Source organism: Propithecus coquereli, unplaced genomic scaffold (genome assembly GCF_000956105.1).
Source record: "Propithecus coquereli isolate 6110/MARCELLA unplaced genomic scaffold, Pcoq_1.0 Scaffold58, whole genome shotgun sequence".
Lineage (NCBI taxonomy): Eukaryota > Metazoa > Chordata > Mammalia > Primates > Indriidae > Propithecus > Propithecus coquereli.
The window spans coordinates 6,425,776-6,441,884 of NW_012151729.1; the positions used below are offsets into that span (position 1 = coordinate 6,425,776).

The following is a 16,109-nucleotide window of genomic DNA, read 5'->3' on the forward strand; positions in this document are numbered from 1 at the left end:
CTTAAGCTCCAAAAAGGTTCTCTACAAAATTCCTCCCCCTTTATACTAGATACTGTATTATATTAAAGCCTTTTAAAACTATGTAATATTCAAAATTTAATGTCAACTTTCTTTGTGCCAATTACATTTGCTGCTTTAAAAAAAACAGGTTTAAAATAAGTTTTTATAAATAATGTAACAATAATAATATACAATACACATATATAAAAAGGGTTGGTTTATTGTAGTTCAAATACATAAACTGAACATTCAAACATCTTAAAATTAAACTTTAGAAACAAAAGTTTAACGTTCAAACAGGAATATAGTTTACAGGGAATACCCCGAAAGGTAATTTGTTGTCTAATCCAGAATATTGATAAAGATCACTTAATGGTGAATAAAGTATGTTTAACCAGTGGTTCTATTCTGGCCAACATGTTAGTTATGACCATAGTTCCAAACCTGAGAAGAACTTACTACATAAATCTTCTCTTAGGCTAAACGACAAGACTTGGTCTATAATTCAGAGGGGATAATCAAAGCACATAAGTGAACAAATAAAACTAAACTGTTCTTTAGAGACAAAGGTAAAAGTATTGTCCATTATAATAATCTTAGCCTCTGGAAGATAAGAATTCAATTTTCAGTGTTTTCTCTTTTACCCGCTTTAAAAAATAAAATCAAAACAAAACGAACCCCAACTTAGGTTTTCTTGGAGTCTGTGGTTTTTGCATCTGGCAAGTTCAAACCACAAATGCTCTTACGTCTTGCATGTATAACACTGCTAGAAAGAACGTCACCAAGTCACTGACTTCCACACCTCATAAAAGGATGATTTTTAGCTTCAAAAGATTTTAGATTTACTAGAGACAGCCTATATTTGAGTATGTATGTCAGTCATGCCACACAAAGAAAAGCATAAATATTTCCAAAGTGTCTTGTTCAGAAACTGTTCATGAATGCTTCTCCTTCTGTTTGTCAGATGGTTTTGCAATAGGTTGACTAATGCACATATATGTAAAAACCCGAAAATTGGCTCATGCAAGCATTTTGAATTAATATATACCCCTGTGGAAGAGTATTTAGAATTATTTTGTTGATCGTCTCGTGGGCTCTGACGCTGTGGGAGGTGGAGGTGGGCCCCGGCGATCTAGGTCATCGACATACGCCACAATGAGTTTACGCCTTTCCTCGGGCACACAGTCCAGTACAAGATACCGCTTGTCATTCTGCAAAATTTTTTCTACGTCTTTCAGGTGCTGATCAGATTCTTGAATTAGCTTTTTAGATCTGAAATAAGAAAAAGAAGTCCAGGAATTACTGACTGCTGTTCACAGGTCTTTCAGAAATGAGCTGGAAATGTCCATCTACTTCCTAATTGTGTTTCCATTTTTTTATTTATTTATTTTTTTTTTAAGAAAAATTTCACTGCAGTGGTCACCTTTGTAAGTCGCCTCAGCAAAGACTCCAAGGAGTGAAAGGGCCTCAGAAGCTGAATTACCCTCCCACCCCTACTGGTGGTCCCTCCAGATCAGGGCTGAGGGTGGGTGGATAAATCTTGCCCGTGCTGTACCTGTTCTGTGGATGAACAGAGGACTTCAGTCTGCGGGGCTGCCAATCCCAGCATCTTTCACAAGCTTTCACTTTCACATCTTTCACTAAATTAACTATAAAAATGTAGAAAGAAGTCTTACTTCACATCTAATTTAAAAGCCCAAGCTGATGCAAAACATTAAGGATCCTGACCAAAAAATCCAAATGACAAAATATCTAAAAACCACACCCTCAGCACTATCTATCCTCCCATGCACATACCCTTCATTAAGATGTTTCCAATTTTTATTTTAAAGGAAGAAAAGCTGAAGCATGAAACAAAAATGGTTTCCTGCATACTGACTGGTAAGCAATGCAAAATTGTTTTCCTGATGATAAACTGTTGGAGGGGAGAACGGTTGGGTAGGGTATGTTACAGAGAAATCTTATTTTAAGGCTCCAATTTTATAATTTACAATTTTTATTTAAATATATCCAGAAAAATGCTTTCCTCTGAGAAAAAAAATGTTTTTGCTGAGCTTAAATAGATGATTTCAAGCTTTCAAATGATCTAACCATACTGAATAGTCTTCAGAGGAGGCAAAGATAATTGACAATGAAGGATTATTTTAAAAGTCTCCTCATGAAATAAAATTCTTATATAGTTGGGGGTACTTCTAAAAAAGCAGTGAAGTAAAAACAAAGGTTATGTTTTAAAAAGCAGATGGGTGGGTTAACACAAAATAAGAATTGACATCTGGGCCCTTTCTTTAAAAAAAAAAAAAAAGTATGGTAGATATGGGCTGTATTCGGCTTTGAATAAAAGTTGGCGTCTTCTTATCCCTAAAATTTAATAATGTCAACATGTGTGTGAATGCAAAGAATGCTCTGGCCATTAGAGTAAAGACTAGTAAGGACAAGGAATGCCGATATAAAACATTTCATTGCACACACCTATATGTTATAAATTTCGTCTCTTTCAAAAGCGTCCTGAAGTCAGCTTTGGCTGTAATATATTTGTCTCTGATATATTCTTCAAACTCTCTTTGTTTTTTCTGCCAAAAAAAGAAAAAAGTAAGATTAGGGAAAAGTAAATCCATTAATTCCAAAACAAACATCAGGTATTTATTAAACCAATAATGTCACATAATAAAACCAAAAATTCAAAAGAAAAAAGCAGTAGGGTACATGTTTGTTCATATAAAATTCACTAAAATGCATAATCTGCAATGCACATTTTTAAGGCAAAAAGAAAGCAAGAATGAGGAGTCATATATTAGTAGTGGCTAAAACTTGAGGACTTGGTATGTCCCTGCACTACTGAGTATTTAATGAAGATCATTTCCTTCAATCTTTGTAACAATTTCAAGAGGTAGACAAAAATAGGAAAATTAAGGGTTAAGTGTTCATTTCCTGTAGACTTTATTTATATCTTCAAGCACAAAAACAGTACTGTGGTGTAATTTAGAGATTCACTAACTGTAAGATAACACTCAGAACCTTAACTCATACAAATAAAAGGCCAACAAATAAAATGGACTATAGTAAGCAAATACTTTATTTGAAGTTATTCACTATTTCAGACCTTTAGTGAGTTTGTTTCCTAGAGAGGAGTCAAAATGCACAAGATCAGGCCTCAGTTTTTATAAACCTCAAACATCTGAGAGGTTCTTCTACTGCAAAGTCTACGGAGCATATGAGAACTAGGGATCTTGTTACGGTGTTCTTGTTAGGATGGCTTAAGAGTCAAGTGGCCAGCCTAAATATGTCTGTCTAGTGGGACCTGACTATAAAATTAAAACTCTAGCTTCATTAAATCTCTAAGATCCCAAAACACAACCTTTAACCTCAAAGATTAAAATTTTAAACTTCTACTGTGCTTTCTTGTTAATATATCATGCAAGAAATAAAATAGGAACTTTAATTAAATTCAGATTCATTTCTTATACACTTAATTCACTTAAAACCATCAATTTCACTTTGGTCAAGATACTAGTGCTATTGACTAAGCACTCAATTAATATCTTGTAAACGCACAGTAAATCTGAGACAAAAAAATCCTCTCGAGGGGAGGGGGAGCAAGGGCAACATATGTAACCTAAACATCTGTACCCCCATAATATGCTGAAATAAAAAAAAAAAAAATCCTCTCACCCTGTCACTGGAGGAGAACTTAATGCACCGAGGATCTTCCTTAATGATTTTTTTCACTTCTTTCCATGTTGATGTTAAGGTAATCTTTGAAAAGACATGTGAATAAAAAACATAAATACAACTTGCTTTTATTTAGGGGGTCAAACTGCAGCACATATGGTACATAATATTACACACTGACCTGCGATCTCTTGTAATGCCCAAGCGTAACTGGACTAGTTAGGGACAGGGAAGCAGCGTTAATGCAATTTCTTTTTGTTGGCTTGCCACAAGACTTATTTTCATGGCCATACTTTCAAGGTGGCCTAAGACAATCACCTGCAAACCCTGTATTTACATGGGCAAACATCATAACTTCTGAAGAAACCATCACCAAAAAGAGAGCAGATAAACAGGAACAAAACCTGGATAACAAAGTGTACAAACTGCCAAACAAGGGGCCATAGTACCAAATTGAAAATGGAGCAAAAGAAGGAATTTACTAAATCTATTATCAGGAAGGATCACTGATCACACATAGCTGAGGACATTTTGAATTACCGTAGCAGCAGTTATGAATTTGAAAACTGCAAAGAGAAGTAATTTCTAAATAGTAGGAATGCCATATAACATTTTTTTTAAAAAATCAGAGAAGAAAGAGTCATACAATGAATTCTAGTAATGAGTCTAAAAACTGTGACACTAAAAATCCAATAATGCTTTACTTTTTGGAATTATTAACAAAGATTCATCTAGATTAAAATAAGAAAAATAAGAAACTCTTACCGCAGAAGTTTCATCCAGAAGTTGCCGAAAGTGCTCCCTCTTCTTTTTGGTAAGTGCCTCAATGTGTTCATTAAAAAGCTTCTCTTTCTCCTCTCTTTCCAGTAAGGATCCAGATTCCCAGCGGTGATCTTTTCGGAGGGTCCTACGAGTATCAGACCATGACACATCTGAAGAACGTACCTAAAAAAGAGAACTATTATGTATCACCAAAGAGACTTATCTTTTCACAGTTCCAACAATAAGAGGCTCAATGATTTAACTTAGGAATGATAAACTTAATTTTTATTTATAAAAAGTGGAGTCATTCAAAAACTAGAAAATAACATCTTTTGAAAATAAATACATCCTTTTGAATAGACCACATATTATAAATGAATCGTGTGTTAAAAGGCCATTTAAAAAGAACTTCTAGCAAGTTAATAAGCTCAAGACACTAAAGCAGTGTTAACTTAATCAACACCTAAGCTGTGTGCATTTCCAGTAATCTAGAAAAGAGATCTCTGGTGATTCCACCTTAGTTAGAAGTCACTGAAAAACTACTTTATTTTAAGCCAGAAATCGTACATCCCAGCACTCACCTAAGCTACCAAACATGAGTTTAGAGATAAGGGAGATGGGGAAGGATGAAAAGAAGATATCTCCTATCAATCATAATCCCTAAGAACTTTAATATAGGGTGAGAGTATAAGTATCCCTTATGTAAAATACCTGGGACCAGAGGTACTCCAGATTTCAGTTTATTTTGGATTTTGGAATATTTGTATATACAAAATGAAATATCTTCGGGATAGGACCCAAGTCTAAACACAAAATTCATTTGTTTCACATACATCATATACATACCCTGAAGATAATTTTATAAAACTATTTTTAATAATTTTGTGTAGGAAACAAAGATTGTGTTGGCCGGGCGCGGTGGCTCACGCCTGTAATCCTAGCACTCTGGGAGGCCGAGGCAGGCAGATCGTTTGAGCTCAGGAGTTCGAAACCAGCCTGAGCAAGAGCGAGACCCCATCTCTACTAAAAATAGAAAGAAATTAATCGGACAACTAAAAATATATAGAAAAAATTAGCCGGACATGGTGGCACATGCCTGTAGTCCCAGCTACTCGGGAGGCTGAGGCAGGAGGATTGCTTGAGCCCAGGAGTTTGAGGTTGCTGTGAGCTAGGCTGACGCCACGGCACTCACTCTAGCCCGGGCAAAAGAGTGAGACTCTGTCTCAAAAAAAAAAAAAAAAAGAAGATTGTGTTAAGTAATTATATGTGGAATTTTCCACTTGTGGAGCCATGTCAGTGCTCAAAAAGTTTCAGACTTTGAAGCATTTCAGGTTTCAGACTATCAGATTAGGGATGCTTAACCATAGTACTACTTAGGTACTTATGCTATTTAACACCTTACCAACTTCTGATAGAAGAAATGTATAGAAATACAAGAGGAAATATTTTTGTTTTCTTGTAGGGTTAAGCATTCAGAAGAAAAAAAAAGCAACACAGCAAACCTTGAGTTCAAATGTGGACTTATTGACTACATACTGAAAAGTGACACTTCCAAGCATAAGAATTAGCATAGTCTAGAAGAGAAGACAGCAGATGAAAGGACAGTTCAACATACGCAAATTGATAAATGTGATATGCCACATAAACAAAATGAAGGATGAAAACCGTATGATCATCTCAATAGATGCAGAGAAAGCATTTGACAAAATTCAGCACGCTTTTATGATAAAAACTCAATAGAATAGGTATAGAGAGAACGTAACTCAATACAGTAAAGGCCTTTTATGACAAACTCGTAGCTAACATCATACCCAACAGTGAAAAGCTGAAAGCTTTTCCTATAAAATCACGGACAAGACAATGCTGCTCACTAACCACTTTTTTTCAGTATAGTACTAGAAGTCCTAGCAAGAGCAATTAGGCAAGAGAAAGAAATAAAAGACATCCTAACAGGAAAGGAAAAAGTGAAATGATCTTTATTTGCTGATGACATGATCTTATATATACAGAAAGCCCTAAAGACTCCACCAAAAATTATTAGAATAAACAAATTCAATAAAGTTGCAGGATACAAAACCAACATATAAAAATCAGTAGTGTTTCTATATACTATTAATAGAAACAAACTATCCAAAAAGAAAATTTTTTTTTTAAATGCCATTTATAATAGCATCAAAATAAAATATTTAGGTGTAAATTTAACCAAAGAGTGAAAAAGATCTGTACGCTGAAAACTATAAAACTCTGAGGAGAGCAAAATGAAGAACACAAATCCCATGTTCGTGGATTGGAAGAACTAACACTGTTAAAATGTTCATACTAGCCAAAGCAATCTATAAATTCAATGAAATCCCTATCAAAATTCCAATGTCATTTTTCACAGAAATAGAAAAAAGTTAACACTTAAATTCATATAGAACCACAAAAGACGCCAAAAACAATCTTACGAAAAAGAACAAAGCTGGAGGTATCACACTCCCTAATCTAAAAATAAATCATAAAGCAAATGTAATCAAAACAGCAGTGAATTACAGACTTAAATATAATACCTGAAACTAAAACTACTAGAAGAAAACATGGGGGAAAAGCTCCATGACATTGGTCTGGGCAGTGATTTTTTTGATGCAGGCAACAAAAGCAAAAACAAACAAATGGGATTTCATCAAACGAAAAAGCTTCTACACAACAATGGAAATAATTATAAAGTGAAGAGATAACACACAGAAGGGTGGAAAATAGTCACAAACCATACACTGAATAAGGGGTTAATATTCAAAATATATAAGGAACTCAAACAGCTCAACTGCAAGAAAACAAATAACCAATTTAAAAATGGGCAAGGGCCATGAACAGACATTTCTCAAAAGAAGACATTCAAATGATCAGCAAGTATATGAAAAACTACTCAGCATCACTAATCATTAGGGCAATGCAAATTAAAACCACAATGAGATACCACATCACACCTGTAAGAATGGGTTTTATCAAAAAAATGAAGGATAAGTGGAGCCAAAGATACAAGAAAAGGACACTCTTCTACATTGTTGGTGGGAATGTAAATTAGTGTAGCCATTATGGAAAATGGTATAGAGGTTCCTTACAAACTAAGAATAGAACAACCATGTGGTCCAGCAATGCCACTTCTGGGTACTATATTCAAAGGAACTGAAATCAGTATGTCAAAGAAAATCTGCACTCTCATGTTCATTTTTGCACTATTCACAATAGCTAAAATATGGAATCAACCTAAGTGTCTATCAACAGATGAATGGATAAAGAATTTATGATATATACACACAGTGGAATATTATTCAGCCTTAAAAAGAAAAAAATCTATCATTTGCAACAACGTGGATGAACCCAGAGGACATTAGCTAAGTGAAATAAGCCAGGCACAGAAAGACAAATACTGCATAATCTAACTTATATGTGGAATCTAAAAAAGCTGAACTCATAGAAACAGAGAGCAGAATGATAGTCAACAGAAGCTGGGGGATGGAAGGAGGAGGAAGGAGGGAATCAGGAGTTATTATTGGTCAAAGGGTACAAAGTTTCAGACAGCAGGAATAAGTTTTGAGATCTACTACACAGCAGGGTGAGAAACGACAATAATAAACCATTGTGTATCCAAAATAAGAGTAAATTTCAAATGTCTAACAACAAAAAGTAAAAAAGTGATATGTTAATTAGCTTTGGTTAATCATTCCATATTTTTATGTATATATGCATATAGATTTCAAAACATCAACTGTACCCTGTAAGTATACACAATTATCATTTGTCAAATAAAAATACTTTTTTTTTAAAAAAAAAAGAAGACATAACAGGTAGGCTGGCTCACTAACCAACAAAAAGGTATGTTTCATTGCTTATAATGGCATTAAAAGTTAGTCACACTGCTGCCTATGTGAAGAAATATGGGAAACTAAATAGAAAGAAAGAAGAAAAATATTTCTTTAACCAATATTTATCAAGTATCTAAATACATGTCAGGTAAATATTGTGCTTGGCACTAAGACTACAAAACAAATAAGATGTTGCCCCTTCCTTCAAATAGCTCCAATAGCTTTTTTTAGGGCAGACAGACATGTAAGCAAATAATTGCAATAGCATGTAATGGTGCTGCAGAGTGCGTGTAAAAGAAAGAGCGAGGCCAAATCTGCTCGGACGGGTCGGGAGCAGCCTCACAGAAGAGATATTTGAGAGCATTCTTGAAGAATGAGGAAGTTTGTCATTGCAGTAGGAGTTTTAAACCATTCTAGGGGGAAGGATTGCCATGAGAAATGTTAGGACGGTAAGGTTCATTAACTAAGTTCAGCAAGGCTGGAACTCAGGAACGAAATGAAGAAAGCAAAGGTGAGGCAAGGCGCGGTGGCTCACGCCTGTAATCCTAGCACTCTGGGAGGCCGAGGCAGGCAGATCCTTTGAGCTCAGGAGTTCCAGACCAGCCTGAGCAAGAGAGAGACCTCGTCTCTACTAAAAATAGAAAGAAATTGGCCAAACAACTAAAAATAGAAAAAAAAAAAAAATTAGCCAGGCATGGTGGCACATGCTTGTAGTCCCAGCTACTTGGGAAGCTGAAGCAGCAGGATCGCTTGAGCCCAGGAGTTTGAGGTTGCTGTGAGCTACGCTGACGCCACGGCACTCTAGCCAGGGCAACAGAGTGAGACTCTGTCTCAAAAAAAAAAAAAAAAAATTGTTCATAATCGGGTAATACAATGAATTTCTAATAACCAGTACTTCAGAGGAAAATAGTGAAAAAGATTAATATATACCATGTCAGACAGAAGAGCCTTGAAATTCTGGATAGCTTCCTCTCGTTTGTGTTGCTCTCTCTCTCGATCTATTTCTTTCGTTTGTTCTGAACGTGCTTTTTGAACCTCCCTTTCTCGTTCTCGAAGGCTTGCCTCAATGCGGGCTTGCCGTTCAAGCTCCTTTTCTTTTTCTGAGTCTAAATTCTGTAAAAGTAAAATTACATTATCCTTACCAACTCCATCAAAATGTTTTCACACAATAACTAGCTTGCCAAATAAAAAATTCCAAATCTTGTTTTTACCAAGAATATACCTTAACATTGTTTATCTCCATCTCCAAATCAGCAACTATAGATTCTTATGTTAAGAATAACAAAAAGAAAAATTCCAGACTCCCAACAAGAAAAATTCCAAATAGCAACATGTACCCTTAAATGCAATTATTACTGTTATTATTGGCCAGGCACAGTGGCTCACACCTATAACCCTAGCACTCTGGGAGGCCGAGGCGGGTGGATTGTTTGAGCTCAGGAGTTCCAGATCAGCCCGAGCAAGAGCGAGACCCCCATCTCTACTAAAAAAATAGAAAGAAATTAGCTGGACAACTAAAAATATACAGAAAAAATTAGGTGGGCATGGTGGCACATGCCTGTAGTCCCAGCTACTCAGGAGACTGAGGCAGAAGGACTGCTTGAGCCCAGGAGTTTGAGGTTGCTGGGAGCTGGGCTGACGCCACAGCACTCTAGCCTGGGCAACAGAGTGAGACTCTGTCTCAAAAAAAAAAAAAAATTAATTAAAAAAAATAATGTTATTATTCAATGATAACAATACAAATAAACATAATGATTACCTTGGCTATTTTTTCAATGTACTGTTTGAAAAGGTCTTCTCTCATTGATGAACTATCCACTGCTTTGTAACGTGGATCACTTTCTACTTTGTCTTTTACTTTGCTCCATCGAGACTGACTGTCCAAATGATGATTAGATAATAGTTCAAAGAAATCCGATTTAATCTATATTTTAAAGCAGGTAGTGGGATGGGGAAAAAATAACGTACCATGAGAAATTCCTCATATCTAAATATTCACAACTAGAAAAAAAATTCACTTACCTTAAAAATGAGAATAGTAACTTTTAAAATGCACTTATTTAGAGGAGACTAAATCTTAAAGAGAGTATCAGAAATGCTCTTTTACTAGAAATATAAACAGCAACAAACATATAGGCTCTCTCATCTAAAATCTGCCAAATTCAAGATAAATCATATTTTACAAAGACATTATTCAAATAGAAAACAAAACTGTTTTAGGTTGTTTTTCACTTTTAATACAAGAACTGCCATGTTTTCATAGGGAATATGATTTTGTCTTGAGTTTTATGTATTTTTAGCTAAGACTCAGGCTTATGAACTGATAATAAAATACTTTAACATCAAGATGGTAAGAATGATTTATTTTTAAAAACTAGGTGGATGAAATTTTTATTCATTAAAATTAATGGGGGGATTTAGAAATCATTGAGCACAAATAGCAAGTCATTACAAACCTATACTGTCAAATGTCTAAAAATCAAAATAAGGTGAAAATTTTTATTTTGGTTTTTAAAAAGGCAGTTGTACACCACCTTGATATATAAGAAAACCACAGAATTTATATGTTGGTCATAATTAAGATTTATTTTAAAAACTGCATGCAGATATTCTGTACTTTTTAGCATTAATATGTACGTCTTTACCATCATAAAACTCAGAATATAAGTATTTACCAAATATTATACTCAACAACTGAAGTACCAAGTTAGTAACATTATACCAAAGGTATTAAATAATATTAATCCTTTAGTAACAACATATATAAGTACTTAGAATCCCTCTCCAAAACTGTATTTATTTGTTTTTTTAAGTAGAGGAAGAAAGGAATATTTATTTTTATGGATCTTTGAGGACCTGTTTTAAAATTTAATCTTATTTATATTACTTTGTACTCCTACCACAGAAGACACCCAAGGCAGCCAAGATTATCTGAACAAAAGATTCTGATGATGGTAAGACACCACCACCACCAATAGGGATTAAATAAATATGGTGCCTTCCCTCCTGACCAGGGGAATGAGAAATTAGGAACAGAATCAGAATTTAAGATGTGTGAGCCCAAAATTAACTAATCATTCCTTCCGCCTATTCCAACCCTACCACCTCCCCCTACAACCTCACTTCTCCAACTAGAGGATTAAAAAGGAGGTTGATGTCCCTTCTGGAAAACTTTTGTGAGGGTTAGAAAAAATAGAATTTCTGTTCCTGAGGGGAAATTGGTCAGGAAAAAAAAAGAAAGAAAGAAATAGAATTTCTGTATCAGAAAATTTTTTTTAAAGACAAGAGCTAAGCAGCTGTGGATTTTTCTCCACTGCTAAACTTGGCTCTTGACTTTTGTTGGATTAATGAGAAACACTCATAAACCCAATATTTCCAGAGAGTGATTAAGAAACCACTTAATGTATTGATGTAACGTAATTTTTGTTCATATTGTCTACTTTGTATCTGATGTGATGAATACCAAATTCCTAGATGCATTTGATAACTGGAAGGCAAAATTTACAATATTTACTTATGTTAAATAAAAAACGCTTATCAAATAGTTATAAATCTTTCTAAACCATAGGACTTTGTATTAACTTAAAACAATTTTCACATATTAGACACAAAGCCTATAAAGATTATCACATAGTTTTTTAAATGTGATATATAAACAAAGCAAACTTTAAATAAATTAAAACTTTAACTTCCTTTCATTGTGGATATTACCATGACAGGTTATAAACAGCTTACTGAGGCTGCTATCCGTAGGACAAGAATTATCTGACAGCTGCATAAATGTCAAAAAATGTCATTTACCATTAGCTGTAATTCAAGGCTCTTATTCTCCCTGTTTTCTTCCATTACTAACAAAAATACTTAATTTGTTCAGCAGGAAATTTTAAAAAGAGAGAAGAGGAAAAAATGCCAAATTCGTAACAAAGGATTAACTCTGTTATATGCAACTTCAAATGTGCTGTTTCAAAAGGTAAAGTATTTGAACCACAATTTTATAAAAATTGGTTATAATAAATAAATAAAAACTTGAGATTAGCTGCTTTGGCAAACAAAATAAAATACAGGTCTAATAAGAATAAGTACTTTTAAGAGTATTTTTCATAAAATGGAAAACCGTGGGTGAAAACTACATGAAAATGACTGGGTACCCTTTAGCTTGAATATGCTACTTATGAAAAAAAGAATTTCACCGGAAGTCAATGTTCTTCACAGGTTTTTAAAATTATTTTTAAACCTTTACTATTTAGCTATTGATTCAACTATCTCAATGCTATAAAGACCAGTCAGAGAATCACAAGAACGAGGAAATAAATTCCAGAATCATGCTACTGGTACTGGTCTTACTATTCAATTACACAGTTACAATGTGATTCGAGAAAAAAAAATAAAACAGTGTAGTCAATATACTTAAGAAGAACAATATAAACAATACAGTGGAAATCATGGAAAAAATGATAAAACTTCATTAACCAAATATTCTCAGAATTGAATATAAAATTTACTATATTTAAACCCTGACTTCTGCTTTGATAGCCTAGTTAGTAATTTATTTTGCACTCTTTAAATTGGCTAAGAAAGTTTCACTTTACCAATTTCCTGCTTTATTTTTTTAAATTTAGTAATGGTAAAAAACCAAACCCATAGAGAATTAAAATTTTACAATCAAAATGAAATAAACCTGAATATATTAAGTTTATTTAGATGTCATGTCTATTTAATTTCTTTTTTAAATTAACACATTCTGGCCACAACTCTCATCATATCATAAGGAAAAAGACTAAAAAAATGTAAAGTACCGGAACTGTGGGAGGCTAAAGTCACCACACAGAGAGATATCAATTCTTTCCTCACTAGGGAATCCCACAATACTTTGCGTGTCAGTGATTGACAGCTGTCACTGAACTGATTGACAGGCCGCACAGCACAAAACCGTAAAGTCTATCCAGTTGTTATAAAACAGAATACATAAAACAGTTACAAAAAAGTGTTCAGAAAAAGAAAATCAGTTACAAATGCAAAGGGAAATACATTCAATTTGTATAAAACCAATCATACAATATCAATCACTTATTTACTTGGTTTTCTTTAATCAAATACGTTATTCTAAAAATCAGAAGTAGCAAACAATTCATTAACATGATTCTAATTCAACATATAAAATTATGTAGTAGAACCCAATTTTGCATTTTTCCTGAGAAGCATAATCATTTTTTTAGAAAAGTTAACTGTGAAATAATTCTGGAAAAATTTTACTTTGAAGCCCAATAAAGCACATACTCAGAAAGTTTCACATATTTCTGACAAAAATTGTGTTACCTAGTACTGTTACTATTTTAAATGAAAGAGGCTTCTTTTCAAATAAGAGCAGCATTACTTCCCGAACATTTCTAAATAGAATTTGTAATACTGTAACTTTCTGAAATAAGAGGCAATTTTAAATGTCAAGAATGATTAGGCTCCAGAGGTTATTCTTCCACATTCACAAAGCCTACCAGGACACTAAGGAGAGCGGCTGCATGTTTTGATGGTTCACACACCACTGGTGTCATCTCCCTACTAGTCTGTCTGCCTCCCCAGTGGTGAGCTCCTCTCCACTCTTGCACTGCCATCAAATGACATTTGGAATTCATTAATCTTTAATAGCTGACCTTTAATTCTGATAAGCAATAATTTATATGTAAGATATGCTTACTGAAAGACTAGAAAGTCACTAAAATGCTATCTTTTAGAGGGCGAAAAAGATAAAGAAGCTCTTTGAAATTCAAATGTTACCACCTATAAAGAATCTTAAAATCTTAGTAGGCCCCACTGAGCTGGCAGTCCTAATAACCAGTTCTGGGTTTACAAGGCACCTTAATATTAATACAGTTTAAAGCAAAACCATACAGCTTAGTGAAGCTACTAAAATAAGCATTTTGGAAGTAAAGTGAGAGAATACATACATACATGAACAACTGTAAAAGTTAACTTAAAAGAACAAAGTAGGTCCTATTATTTATGCCCATAAATGAAGTTAGACACACAGCACCAGCTTAGTTCTTTCCATTCGCACTCACATCAATCACACCACTGGAACTAAAACCATCTTACCTTCTCACCTCTGGTCTTCGAATCTTCTTTCTCTTTCTTCCTTGCAGCTGCCACAAATTCATTAAACAAAGCTTCTCGATCTTTCATCTTTTCAATTGCTTTGAATCTTGAATCTTTAGCATGCTTGGCTGCAAATTCACTAAAAGTAGCTCTGTAACAAAATGGTAAGTGTGCTAACTTTGGTAGAGCTATATACCCTTGTAGAAAGGTATAGCAGAAAATACCATTTTCCAGCAAGAATATATGCCAAAGAGACACTGGGTCCCAACACCTAGCTAAACAGTGAACAATGAGCTACAGAAGGAGTAAAAAGGGCTAAAAAGTGAACATGTGATTAGCAACTTGTGTGCTATCAGCACAAAATTAGGAGGATATACATTTATTATAAAAAAGGCAGGAGATCAGAGAATAAAGAATTTGTGTGCTTCAAGAGACTTAAGGGCTCATCTATTTCTACCTAAGATGAAGCAGAGTCCTGCTTCCAGCCATAACGGAGTAATTCTTATTGGATTAATTCTCTTTCTATAAACAACTATAACACTGGGCAAAGTAAATGAGGCAACTGATTCCAAGGAATGGACAACAGGCAGAGCAAGACCAAGATATTTGAAAGAAGGGAAATTCATGAGGTAATGTCCCCCTCCCCATTGCCCTTGACCTTAGGACAGTTTCCCAAGGCGCGGACAGGAAAAGTCCGCAAAGATCAAAGCTTAGGTGCTAAAACAGCAGAGGAGGAAGCTATAAAGACAGGACACCCCAGAAAAGTCCCTCTTAGGGACTCCCCACAAGTCCACAGCCAAAGCCAAGCTGCACAACAGCAGGGAGAAAAAATCACTCCCATACCAAGCTGCCATGGGATTAAGAGTGAAAAACAGGTAACAGAGATTTCAGAGTGATGGAGGATGAATAGTATCAAGCCAACAAAGTCCACAAAAGATCCACAGGGAAACAGACTTGGGGGTGCTCAGAGAACCACTCTCTACTTTTAGAGATCCATAATAACAAAGCATAACATTAACCCTAAAATTAAGGGGGCAGCCAGTAACTGAACTGTCTGCTAAAACAAAAATCCCCATTGTTCAGCAGAAGGTAACAGACTCCAGATTTCTATACATTATCCACAGTGTCCAATATTCAATCAAAAATCACTAACATACAAAGAAACATGTGATCTGTAGGGGAAAAAAACTTAAAAGTCAACAGAAACTGAACCTAAGATGTCCAGACATTGTTCTAAGTAAGCAATTACCTTTAAACAACTATCATAATTACGTTGAAAGAATTACAGAAAAATAGGTTCAAAGAATTGAAAACGTGGTTTTAACATGAATGAACAAATAGGGAATTTCAGCAGAGATAGGAAAATATAAAAAAGAACCCAAAATTAACTGAAAGGAAAAATTAACTGGATAGGCTTAACATGAGATTAGACATAACAGACTAAGAGTCAACTATAGGAAGTTAGATCAATAACAATTATCTAATCGAAAGAAGAGACAGAAAAAAGACTGGGGTAGGGCGAACAGTCTCAGGGAAATGTGAGAATATCAAACGCTTTAATATATATGCAATTAGAATTCGAAAAAAGGGAAGAGTGAATGAGGGCAGAAAAATTACTAGCCAAAAACTTCCCAAATTTGATGAAAAACACCAATCTATAGATCCAAAAAGCTGAGGAAACTCTAAGCAGGTTAAATAAAAAGATGAAGCCTATGAGGGCTAATCAACATACGTATAAAAAAA

At 34.5% G+C, this 16,109-nt stretch overlaps 1 protein-coding gene across 1 annotated transcript in view; it reads right to left on the reverse strand.

Moving 5' to 3' along the window:
- Nucleotides 1-200: 200 nt before the first annotated feature.
- TCERG1 (transcription elongation regulator 1) overlaps nt 201-16,109 on the reverse strand; it is an 83,107-nt gene continuing 67,198 nt past the window's right edge. Inside the window, exons 15-21 of the mRNA XM_012658242.1 lie at nt 14,367-14,517; nt 10,036-10,200; nt 9,207-9,389; nt 4,435-4,614; nt 3,670-3,753; nt 2,470-2,570; nt 201-1,272 (exon numbers count right to left, since the gene is read on the reverse strand). Coding sequence (XP_012513696.1) covers nt 1,071-1,272; nt 2,470-2,570; nt 3,670-3,753; nt 4,435-4,614; nt 9,207-9,389; nt 10,036-10,200; nt 14,367-14,517 — 1,066 coding nt within the window. The 3' untranslated portion in view covers nt 201-1,070. The remainder of the gene's footprint in view (nt 1,273-2,469; nt 2,571-3,669; nt 3,754-4,434; nt 4,615-9,206; nt 9,390-10,035; nt 10,201-14,366; nt 14,518-16,109) is intronic.